This window comes from Galeopterus variegatus, unplaced genomic scaffold (genome assembly GCF_000696425.1).
Source record: "Galeopterus variegatus unplaced genomic scaffold, G_variegatus-3.0.2 Scaffold1052, whole genome shotgun sequence".
NCBI lineage: Eukaryota > Metazoa > Chordata > Mammalia > Dermoptera > Cynocephalidae > Galeopterus > Galeopterus variegatus.
Window position 1 is genome coordinate 451139 of NW_007727163.1, and position 12384 is coordinate 463522.

Below are 12384 nucleotides of genomic sequence, written 5' to 3' on the forward strand. Positions count from 1 at the left end.
TAGAACCCAATTATAGTCATCTACCTTTAGTAGGAACTGCTCGGTGGAGGCACTTTAGTGTCTCAACAGCTCATAGAAACCACGCTTTTACTACTTCCCATAAGGAACAATAGCAACTGTCTCAAATCCAAGATTAAGCTCAGTAGAGATTTCAGATGAAGAAAGCTGATGCCTTCATCTTTTTCTCCTACAAAAAACGCTGTTCCATTTTTATTGGCAACTTTACACAGTGAATTTTTAGTTTAAGTGCACTGTTTAGAATGTTAGTTTACTCTTGTGGGTTGCTTCAGTTACAGTTTTGATAATGTTTAATTGGTTTAAATTATTTTCCAGGTGGACAAAATTATATGTAAGTACAGTTGATCATGTCAGAAACTTGGGAATTATTGTTGACTCTCTCCTCTTTCTCATACCTCACATCTAATTAGTCACCAAGTCTTTGAATAATTATCTTCTCGATATCTTTCTTATCAGTCCACATCCCCATCCCCACTGCCACCAGCCTAGTCTAAGTTGATCAGTGTCCTTTGTTTTTCAACAGGTTACTGCTGCTTCTGCTCTTACCTATGCATGGCTCTCCTCCCCCAAGCCCAGTCCATTCCTCTGAAAACGTAATGTGTCTTTTCTGAAATGCACGTCTCATCATGTAGAACCCATTAGTGGCTTACTATCACTGTGAAGATAAAAATCCAAAATCCTTTTAGCAAAGTGTATAGGTCCACCTGTTTGGAAAGATTTTTGAAAGATATTTTTGCCACATATAAAATTCTAAGTCTAAAGATGTGGTTGCTCCACTGCCTCCTGGACTATTGTTTGTGTCAAGAAATCTGCTGTCACTCTTATCCTCATTCGTCTGTATATGTATCTTCATTTTTTAAAAATTCTGGCTGCTTTTAAGATTTATCTTTACCATTGAATTTGTGCAATATAATGTGCACTGGTATAGTTTTCATGCTTTTCGTGTGTGCTTTGTTAAACTTAATGGATCTGTGGATTTATAGTTTTCATTTTGTTTTATATAGTTTTATATTTCAACATTATACAGTTTGGAAAACTTTTTGGGTATTATAATTTTTCTACACTCCACTCTCATCTACCTCCTTCTGGGACTAGAATTTACATGTATATTAGGCTACTGGAAGTTGTCCTTTGGCTCACTGGTGCTCCATACATTTTTCCAGACTTCCCTCTTTCTGTCTTTAATTTTGGATGGTTTCTATTGCTGTGCCTTCAAGTTCACTAACCTATTCTTCTGCACTGATTGGCTGTTAATCCTATCAATTTTGTTTTTTTATCTCTGGAAGTCTGATTTTGGTCTCTTTTTAATCTTCCATGTCTCTCCTTAACATCTTATTCATTTCTCTACTTTAACATTTACAATATGAATAGTAAATAAGGACATTAAAACAGCTATCTGGATCATTTTGAAGTTTGTTTTTATTGAGTTTTCTCCTCATTTGGGGTCATATTTTCCTGCTTTTTTGCATGCCTGGTAATTTTTTGTTGGCTATGAATTTTACATTGTTGAGTATTGAGTTTTTTGTGTATGTGTATTCTTTTTGTAGTCTTAATTTTTCTTGAACTTTGTTTTGGAATGCAGTTAAGTTACTTGGAAACAGTTTGATCATTTCAAGGCTTGCTTTTAAGAAAGAGTTAAGTGGGCCAGAGCAGCCTTTAGTTTAGGGCTACTTTTCTCCACTATCGAAGCAATATCCTCTGAGTACTATACCTGATGGGTGCCTTGTTCATTATGAGGCTTTTCCACTTTAGCTGGGAGAATGTGAACTATTCCTAGCTCTGTGTAACTTCAGGAGTTTTTCTTCCTGCTTCTTTTTGGTGGTTCTTACCCTGTTCTTGGGTATTTTCTCATATGCTCGTGCTGCTTATCAATACTTGGCTAAAAACTTGAAAAGGAACTCTTCAGGTCTCTGGAGCTCTCTTCTCTCCATGCAGCTGTATTCTCTCTGGTACTCTTCCCTGCAAATTCTAGCCATCAGGGCCTCTCCAAATTCTCAATTCTGTCTCCTCAACTCAGCAAGACTGCTTGGTTCTGTTCAGGTTTTCCCTTCCTGCACTGCAAGCTGGAAACTGCCTCTAGGCAGTAATCTGGGACAGTCATGGGGCTCACCTTAATTCCACTATCCTGTGCTGCCTGTTGTCTAACATCTAAAATTCATTTTTTCATACCTTTTCCCCACTGTTTTCAGTTTTAAGGTAAGAGAGTAAATATTTTCCCCACCTTAGTACATGATGCAATGTTTACCCAATTGCTCAAGCCAAAGGCTCCATATCTAATCTATTGCCAAGTGATGTCAGTTCTGCATTTCTACTGCTACTAGTTTAAGCCTTCTTGCTTCACTCATCAGGACTACTGCGCTGACCCACTAATCTGTTTCTGTTCTTGCCTCCTACAGTCAGTTCCCCACAGCCACATGAGCTTAAAATATGGAAACTATATTTACATAATTGCTACTTAAATTCTTCTTGGCTTTCCCTGTGGTGGCCTCCACGGCCCTTCGTCTTCAGGCCCACCTCCCTTTTCAACTGTACCTGCTTCACGTCATAATCTTACTCTGCTTCACCTTACACTGGCCTCCCTCTGTTCCTCCATAATTCCAAACTCTTTCTCACATCAGGCTTGTGCAAGCTTGTTTCTTCTGCCTGGAATATTTTCTTAGGTTCATCGTCGCTGGCTGGAAGCTTCTTATCTCTCACTCTGAGTTCTTTAGAGGGGCCTTCTTTGATGATTCTAGTTAAATTAGTTTCCCATTTCATCTCAGTTTTATCACCGTGTTAATTTCCTTTATGGCAGTTATCACAATCTGATTGTCTTGTTTATTTTTTGCATACTTGTCTCCTTCCCCACTAGAATGTAAGCCCCTTGAAAGCAGGGACTTTTTCTTGTTCATTCCTAGGTCCCCAGAATGCACAACAGTTCCTGACCCATAACAGGTGCTTAATAAAAATGTGTTGAATGAAGAATAGACCTCAAGTAATTTACCATTCATACAATTTTTTCCTGTTAGGATGGAAGAGTTGTAATTTTATGGTTCTTCTACCCCCAGTGCTTCCTTTATCCCTGTATAATAATTTCTAGGAACTTGGACTTTTGTTTCACTTCCAAAAAGGAATGAGCTTCTGGTAGTATTTAACTGTTGCTGAGAAACTAAACCAAGATGTAAAAACAGAACTAGATCAGGCCATTCATACATTTAATTGGAACAGAAATACCATAGAAGAATAAGAAAAACACGTTGACTGAATTTTATAATCTATTTTATTGGGAAAAATGATTCCTCCTAAAATTGCTATGGAGGGATTATCTACCATCATCCTAAATATGTACATTATGGCCCATGAGTAGTATCAACTAAACACTTAGAAAAGTTGAATAACCAAATACTTGCGTAATTGGAGTATGGTTCTTTACTTTCAGAGATAGGTAGAAAAATCCTAAATACCAGGATGTCTCAAGTATAAGTTTACAGGTTTATGTTTCTGTTTTTGGTCCATTGTATTTAGAAGTGGACCCACCTATGCACTGTAAAAATAACCTACTTTCAAATTAATGAATTCACTTTTGAAAATTTTAGGTCCACACACTCAGTAATGAGCCAGATGGGTCTCACTCCCAAATATAATATGTGGTTTGGGAATATCAAGAAGTAAATTCATTAAACTTAATCTAATCTATGCATGTATTGACTAGTTTAGTAATTTCAAATAATCCTTTGCTTCTTGCAGTTGATGTCCATGTTGAAGAGTGAAGTTTGAATTTCACAAATATGCAATAATTTATACCTTTCCTGCAGCATATCCTGAGCCTATAAGCTGTAGTAAGGTATTACTCAAGTCAACAAACGGTTATCCTTTATTAAGGACAAAATAGCCTCTTGATTTGTAAATTTGCTGATAGTTATATGCTTGACTTTAAAGCAGATATTGTAAAATAGACATACCCACAGTATTCTTTGTCAAATACAGGTTTAAGCTAAATTAAAGCTGCTGGCAACGTTTCTGTATTTTAATGTATACGTGAGAAAGATTGTTCTCTGCTTGATGGAATTCCAACTCACTGTAAGCCTTCATACTCTCCTCTTATATTTCTTAAGGCTGCTTGCATAACATTGAAAATATATTCAAATTAGTGGATATCTTAAACTAATTCAGCTAACCAGACAGGGATTATAGATTTCACATAATTGTGGCGTGCTTTAAACATGTCATTATATTGCTGATAAACCCTAAGAGCAGAACCAGAAAAGAGCTGCCTAAATAAATCTGTTATTGTTTAAAAAGCAGAGATAGTTTCTAGCCATCAGAATTCGCTGTCATGATATAAAAAGTTGCTCTGGTGTATTCCTCATACCAGACTGAAATGTCACATTTTTTAAGAAGTCTATGTTCATACCACTGTTTCTCAGTTCCAGGAGCACACTACGGACTAAGCTTCAACTTAAAAACATCTTTGTGGAATTCATTAGTCAGGTTGTCATATGGTTTAATTTGAATAATCCTTGCTTTCTTAAAACCCAACTCTCTGAATGGTGAACATATTAAACATAAAACTCTTCATTGGTCCACATGTTCAAAAGCATTTGGTTATTTATTTCTACATGAGAATATCTTGGTTATTTCTTTTTTTTTAATAGCAAGATATTCTCATGTAGAAGTAAAAAGCCAAATGCTTTTCTGGGTCCAAGACTTCAGAAATAGGAGTTCAGCCTGTTTGAAAGCTGCTTGGTCCATATTGATTGATGTATCTAGGTTAGAATTTTTCTAGTGAGACACCATAATAGAATCCCAAAACTTTTCTGCCTGTCGTGACCAGTAAGAAACATCCACTAAAACAACAACAAAATTATTTGCTGCTACTTTCTGCAGCCTTTGCTATGACACATCTTCACTCTGGGGTCTGGGCACTAGCGGTTTGGGTTTTATTTTTAGTGTGAGTTCATGCAATGGTAGGTAGGAATTTATTTTCCCCCCTCAAGGGTATTAAATTAACCATGGTCTTGAAATAGGTGGTAGGCATTATTCATACCAAGAATTATTAGTGTCCATGTTAAATGACATGGACTTAATTAACATTTAACTGAAATATTTTGAGTTAAATGAAACAAGTCAAAACACTTCAAAGTAGAAAATTAAATAAAATGACCTTTAAAAATAATGTGAATTGCCACAGTCTGATGAAGCAGAATTTTGTTACCTGTGGTAACTGGACTTACACTACTATATGCATTATAAATGTCTAGTAACTGAGTTTTCAATAAGACAGTCTTCTCTCTCTGACAGTGTAAGAAAGGATTATTTAAGCAAAGCTATACAAAGCTATTTTCTTGGAAATCCAGTCAAGATGGTGGAATAGACGGTCCCCAGTGCTACTCTCTCCCACAAATCAACCAATTTATGACTATAAAAAAGCAATGACAGCCACGCTGGGGCTGCTAGTACTCAGGGGAAGAGGAGGAGAGACCTATGGAGTGTATGAAGGTGGGAGAAGCCATGATGAGAGAAAGAAATAACCACTCCAACCATTTCAAATCCCGGCTGTTTATAGGCCGAAGCTGCTGAGTGCATGGAGCAGGAGCTGGCAAAAGCTGCAGCTGTGCCTTTCGGATGAAGTTGCTTGGAGGCGGCAGGGGCGAAGAGGGCCTTGGTGGCCCCTCAGGCCAGCAAGACCACTAACAGGGTTCCCGTGGACCCACATAGGAGCAAGAAGCCACAACAACTGAAAAAAAAGGAATCACTCAGAGGTCTGTGAGTCATCGCAAGGGACCAGAGTATGGCCCGTCCCATGAGAAGTGTCTATAACACAGGCAGTGAGGAGACAGGCCCACTGGGGGCACACTGGGGCACAGCAGACAGCTGCTCTGCCCCCCAATCAGCATAGGACCACTCAGAGGAGACTGGTCAGGAATATATAATTGCATGGGGTGCAGTTTGATGAAAAGACATGCCCAGACCAGTGTTTCTACACAACCCAGGTGCACCAGATTTCACTAGAACCGGAAGTACCCATAAAGCCAACCATTAAAACCTGAGCTGCACAAAAAGCCTTCCCTAGGGAATCAGCAGCAAAGCAGCAGTTTAGCTCAACCACAGAGCTCAAGTCCTGGTCCTCACAGGAAGCTCCCCCATTTTAGAAGTAAGCAAAGGACAGCAAATTAGTTCCAGCACAGAGTTTGAGTGGTGGAAGCAGCAAATAATCCAACACAGAACTGAAAGAAAAAACAAAGTACCCACAACCAGAGACAAAGTTTCAAATAATCCAACACAGAACTGAAAGAAAAAACAAAGTACCCACAACCAGAGACAAAGTTTGATATTAACTAGTAAAGAACTCATTTCACCAAAGAACACCTATAATACCTAGAAAGACCAGAAGTCCCCTGGGCTACCAAACTAGAAAGGGGGAAGGGCAGGGGGCCTCAGCCATGCCCCCCGACACCCACAACCAGTCCTGAGGGTGGGGGCTGATGGTCTCAGTCACACCCCTCTGACAAGTGCAATGACCACCAAGTAGCTGCAGGAAGTGCCCTAGGCTCTCCTGAGCCAGGGTGGAGGGGGGCCTTGGGCCTCGGTCACACCCTCCCATATGAGCAACCAGTCCAGCAACAACCACTGAGCTACCACAGGAAGCACCCTGGGCTCTACTGAGCTGAGGTGGTGGGGGGCCGAGGGCCTTGGCCATGGCCCCCAACACCTGTAGCCAGCCCAGTGATAATCACCAAGCTGCAGCAAGAAGGGCCCTGGGTTTCTGAGCTGGGGAGGTGGGAGGCGAGGGCTTTTGCCACAACCCCTGATAGCTGCACCCAGCCCCACAATGATGAAGCCACTGCTGGAAGCCCCCCAGTTTCTCCTGTGGGAATGTGGGGGTTGCCACAGTCCTCAATCCTGTCCCTCCTCCTTCCTCCTCCTTCCTTTACATTTCCTTCCCCTTTCCCCTCTCCCCCTTCCTCCAAACTGCTCTGCAACATCATAGAATGTAAAAAAATAATACTAATAAAGAATTTTTTTAAAAAAGCGATTTTCTTTACAATGAAAGGTGAAAAATGGGTATGATGATATTTAACTAAAGCCAATTTCAAGCTTTACACATAGGTAAAAGTACAGCTATACAGGTAAAGTCATCATTGTGATTCTTCCTGACTGTAGGACTTTGAATGTTTGTTACTCAGAGGGACAATATTTGAGGACTCAGACCATGATGAGAACTAGCTCCACAAATAGAAAGCAATATTAAACAAATTTGACAGTTAAAGAAATGCAGGCCATGAACTATTTTTTGTTTTTGTTTTTAATATCTATATAAAAAATAACGAGCGATTTACAGATCTCTTTCTCTAATCAGAACCTCAAGTGTATATATATAAAGGTACTGTACAATATATAAACATTTACAACCAGTACATCCATATTTTGCTCAGCATTCCAAGGCCACATTGCTAAGTCAGTATATAATCAGTACAGTGACAGGTTACTTAGAAAGGAAGAGCCACATCGGACTGATAACATATGTCATCAAAGTTGTGTCACAGTTAACGATAAAAATAGGATTTGTATCACTAATTGTGGACTATAGGGAAAATAAATCATTTCTGTGGTACTAAATTGTTAGCATTTATCAAGCCTCCTAATTATGCTCTATTCAAGTAGTTACAATAGGTGGATAAATATAGTTCTTGATGAAAAGGGGATTATTTCAAAAATCTCACTCTGGGAAGCATGTTTTATCTACAGGGACTGACACAGTTGTTATTTTAAAGAATTTCACAGTCAGACTCTTAGAGGGAAGGACATGGACATAATGTGTTCCACAATAAGATGAACCCAGGGTGACAGAACAAGTATGTTCAAATACTCCATAAAATAGTTTTATTCTGAGAATGTGCCTTTATTTATAGATGCTACTATAATGCTGTTTCAGGGGACTGAAAAACCTGGATCTATTTTACGGAGTTAAAAACTATCTCCAACTTTCAACAAACATCTTTAATTAGATTTTTTAAAAGAACTCTGAAAATTTGTACAAGCCAAGTGAATGTTGAGTCTCCCTTTCTTGTTTTTAAATAACTTAATGTAGCTCAAAATTAAAATTAAATAAGATTCAGCAAGTACTGTCTACCATATGTATCCTTACTTGCTGTGCAAGCCTCGCACAGGTTCTGCTTCTAAACACCCGAACTTGTACATGTGCTACCAGATGAGTTGGTACTTTATCTGGCAATGGACTGTGAAACTGGTTTCATGATTAGGTCCCCCACACAATTCACATATTTTGATTCTTCAAATATGTATTACGTATTAAAGACTAATGACTTTCGTAGTAGGTACAACCAAAATATCCAGAAATAGATAGTTGGTAGTTTTTCTTCAGAGAATAAGCAATATGTCCGTATGCTTATATGTAGTTTCATAATGAAACAGATGAAAAACAAAGGGTGACCTGAGATGCTATAACTATATCATGGTTGGATAACACAGCAGGAGGGGAACTCTATTGCTTAAGGAACTTTCTCATTTGAACATTCAATTGTAAGTAATATCTTCAACAGTTATTTGAAATACTTTATCCAGCCAAATTAAAATAAAAAGCCATAAGGAAGTGTCAATGTTTGACATTTTTTTTCCTGTAGTGATTTTTGGGGGGTTTTATTTTGAAATTGGGACATCATCAGTAGCTGTTAGAAGAAGCAACAGCCATCTTTAATGGAGAGTTAAAAATCTCTTCTGCAAGGACTCAAATATTTCTCTCTGTAAACATGCAACATGCTATTGAGAACATCAACTTCCAAGCCAAACCTAACTTTTTCATTACTGTGGAAATATCTGAATGAGAAGGATAAAACAGATATGATGCAGTAGATAACTCAGCACAAATACAAAGTGAGTTGTGACCACATCATTAATACCAACATGTCATTTATTCAGACACTCGTGAAGATGGGCTGGGCAGCCTGAGCAGGGCATGTCAGATGAGCAGGTGGATGCAGCTCCTTCCTGAGTGTGAGGGAGGGCAGCCAGCCAGGGGGACAATTCTCAGCAATCCTAAAGGCCCTTCATGCAGCCTAGGTAACTTGATGCTCGAATTAAAATGTACTTAATGTGTTTCAGAATTTCTGGGAAAAAATTTTTAATGCTGCTTTTTTAATAAGAAAAAATTACAACTTGTTTTTCTTTGTTTTATGTTAAAGGTCACAGCCATTTTTCAGCCACACCAGTAGTGCCTTTGACTTTATTTGCATTTGGCACCTTCCAGGGCCCTGGAGTTATTGGTGTTTTCTTAACTGGAGAACTACTTTCAGGTTTGAACTCTCCACGCTCTTTGTTTTTCTCAGCTGCTTCTAGTTCTTTACCTTTGTGATCTTCTATTTTGTTTAAAACCATCCTCTCTTCAGGTTCCTGCTTCAGCTTCTTTTCTGATATTTGGACATTTTCTCCCATTTTATCTTTACTAGAACTTGTTTCTCCTATTGTTACTTTCTTTCCTTTTTCATTTTCAAACACTACTCTACTAGTAGTGTTATTAGTCTTTTTGGATGGAAGAGACTTTTCATCCATTCTCTTGCTTTTTTTCTCTGGAGACCTTGTTCTGCTTTTTCCCAGCTGACTCTGCTTTGTATCTTTCCTGATGACACCTGATTTTTCTTTCCCATCTGGGATCTGTTCAGCATTGTCACTAGCATGGCCTGTAACTTTTCGACTTTCACCTTCTAATAATTTGGCTTCAGCATTTGACTGGTCTTTGCTTCCTTCAATTTTCTGCTGCTTCTTTGGGCTAGAAGACCGTCCTCTGCTTTTTCTGCAATGATCTTGTCCAGACCCTGCCCTGTTGCTGATTTGACTACTTTTGTTCTCTCCTTTCCTGGGGCTGAGCGATCGATCTCTGGGTCTTCTTTTGGGATCATTTTTTAGAGGACTAGGAATCTTTTCCAAATGTTCCTCTGAAAATCGACTGGCTGACTTTTGGGGACTAGTAGATCTTCCTCTTTGTGTAACACCACTTCCTACTTTTAATAGATTTTTCTTGTCACTGTATCCGTGACTTTTGGGTGAATCCCTCTTATTCACATTTTTCTGGAGAAGAGACTGCTCCTTTACCTCAGACTGATTTTCATTTAAAGTGCTTTTCTTTTCAGGCACAATGTCCTTTAATTCTTCTGCCTTTTCACATATCTGAACTCTCATTAAAGATTCTTCGATTACTGGCACATGAGACTCTCCAAATATGAAAGCAGAATGTGAAGATGGGGGAAATGGTGACTGTTCATCATAAATCACATTTGAAGATGAAGGATTATTAATATCCCAATCACCTAAAAAAGTTATTTGAGTGGAACATTATTACATTTTACAATTACATGTAGGAACTATACATTTTGAGCTTTGACAGCCACTTGAATTATACTGACTGCTTAAATAGCCAAAGTATGAGTATTTTATATAGTTTTATATGTTTGCATCTTTCTCTGTAAAGGCAGATGTGTACAGACATCTGTTGTACATAAAGGGTAGATTGTTTATATACATAAAATAACAGTATTCATTTTTACAATTATGTATAATTAGTGAAATACTATATGATCTGTAAATTCTTTATTATTAAAGCCCAATCAGAAATCTGTAAGAAAGTAATAATAAAACTGGACCAAATTATGTGGTCAAAAAGCTTACTAATTAAGTAATTATGAACAGATATGGCTTAAAGATATGCCAAAATCACTAATTAATAAAGGAAACCAAACTATGGTAACCGGAATGAGGTTCATGAGCATTTTAAAATAATTTTCTTGCATTAAGCTGTCAAACTTAATGTCAAAAGTAGACTGAAAAGTGCAGAAGAATAGAAATAAATAGCATCATTTTTAATTAAAAAGAAAACAAAAGAAGAAAGTGATATACAAGACATGCAAATTTACCAAGTCTTTTTAAGGAAAGACCAAGAAAAGCCCTGAAAGCCTTAATGTTGCTCAGGTTTCACGTAGGAGCACAGACCGGAAGGAGCCAAACCTGAAGAAGGAAGAGAAAAAGCCTAGGACTATGTGGAAAAAAATCAGTGCAAAGATGTCACGGGGAATGTATGATTTACAAGCAGATGATGGAAGATAATACAGTCAGAGAATCATAAGCTGGAAGGGGACTGTAGGAGGTTATGTTTACACTTATCCTTCAAAAGCTTTGTGGTGGGGATTGGGGGGAGAAGAACTAGAGGAGACAAGGACTAAGTGGGTATAATACTGCCTTTATTTCTAGAATAGTGCATTCAATTAAAAAATAATTAGTGTTTTTCAAATACTGTGATATTTCAAAAACGTACAATGAAACCAAGGAAGCTTAAGATCAGTACAGGAGTACAGACGTGGTCTCAGGTCCAACTCCTTGTCTCCATGTAGGGCAATAGCAACTTGTTTTTGACAAGTGATCAGAAAAGCCTAAAGTTCCTATGCTACTTGCTAACTGAGAGATAAACTTAACCTACTATAAGGAAATAAATAACATTTGTTGGTAATGTATAATTAGCTAAGGAGGGGAGAAAGCTGGGAGATTCTGAAGAGATTTAAAATGTTTTTCATGATATTCAGATCGTTTTCCTCCAATGTCTTTATTGATTTGTTTATTTTGGCAGCTGGCCAGTACAGGGATTGAACCCTGGACCTTGGCATTAGTGCCATGCTCTAACCAACTGAGCTAACTAGCCAGCCCTTGATGTCCTTATTTTTTACAGGCACATTTCTCTACAAAAGCAACTCTATGTTTTCTGATGAAACCAGTTTAAAATATATGCTATTCCAAAAGTTCTGTTGAAGTCACTTATTTTGTAATACTAGTTATAATTGCTCTGCTCTTTAACTAGCTTTTAATGGTTTTGGGTGTTCACCTCTGAATTAGCTAGTAAAATATCTATCCCCATCCAAATAGATATTCCTTTTCCTTCTGCTGCCCCCTCCCTAATGAACTCACAACCTTTCAGCTACCAATGGGGTACTTTACTTACCATGGTCAGGTATCAAGCCAGTTCCCGGCCTTAAAAGAAGAAGAACTTTATTTCCACCGGCCTGAATGAGCTCAATTGCTCGAGTATGTGTGATGCCTTGTGTAGGTTCCCCATTTATTTCAACAATCTGGTCACCAACCTAGACAAAAGACATTCACATGAACAACATGAAAGTACGCATCCTTCTTCAATTCTGCTTTTGTCAACTCTGGAGCCGTTCCAGTTTTGCTAAGTGATTTTCTTTCATTTGTAAAATATTTAAATTGTACATAGTGCTATCATGCTAGAGTTGATAAGTGGACAGATGGTAGCAGTAGGAAGAGACAATGCCCAGTTTTATTTACTGTATAAAAATCCTACATGGGAAATTTTTATATATGGCT

The 12384-nt window shown here is 38.1% G+C and overlaps 1 protein-coding gene across 1 annotated transcript; it reads right to left on the reverse strand.

The window, feature by feature from the left end:
* Positions 1-7285: 7285 nt before the first annotated feature.
* MAGI3 (membrane associated guanylate kinase, WW and PDZ domain containing 3) lies at positions 7286-12140 on the reverse strand (the record flags this gene model as incomplete). The annotated part of the gene is given in 3 exon segments (XM_008574475.1): positions 7286-9608; positions 9610-10322; positions 12002-12140. Coding segments are annotated over 3 exon segments (948 nt in total), but the record flags the coding sequence as incomplete, so codon positions are not given.
* Between the last annotated feature and the right edge of the window lie 244 nt (positions 12141-12384).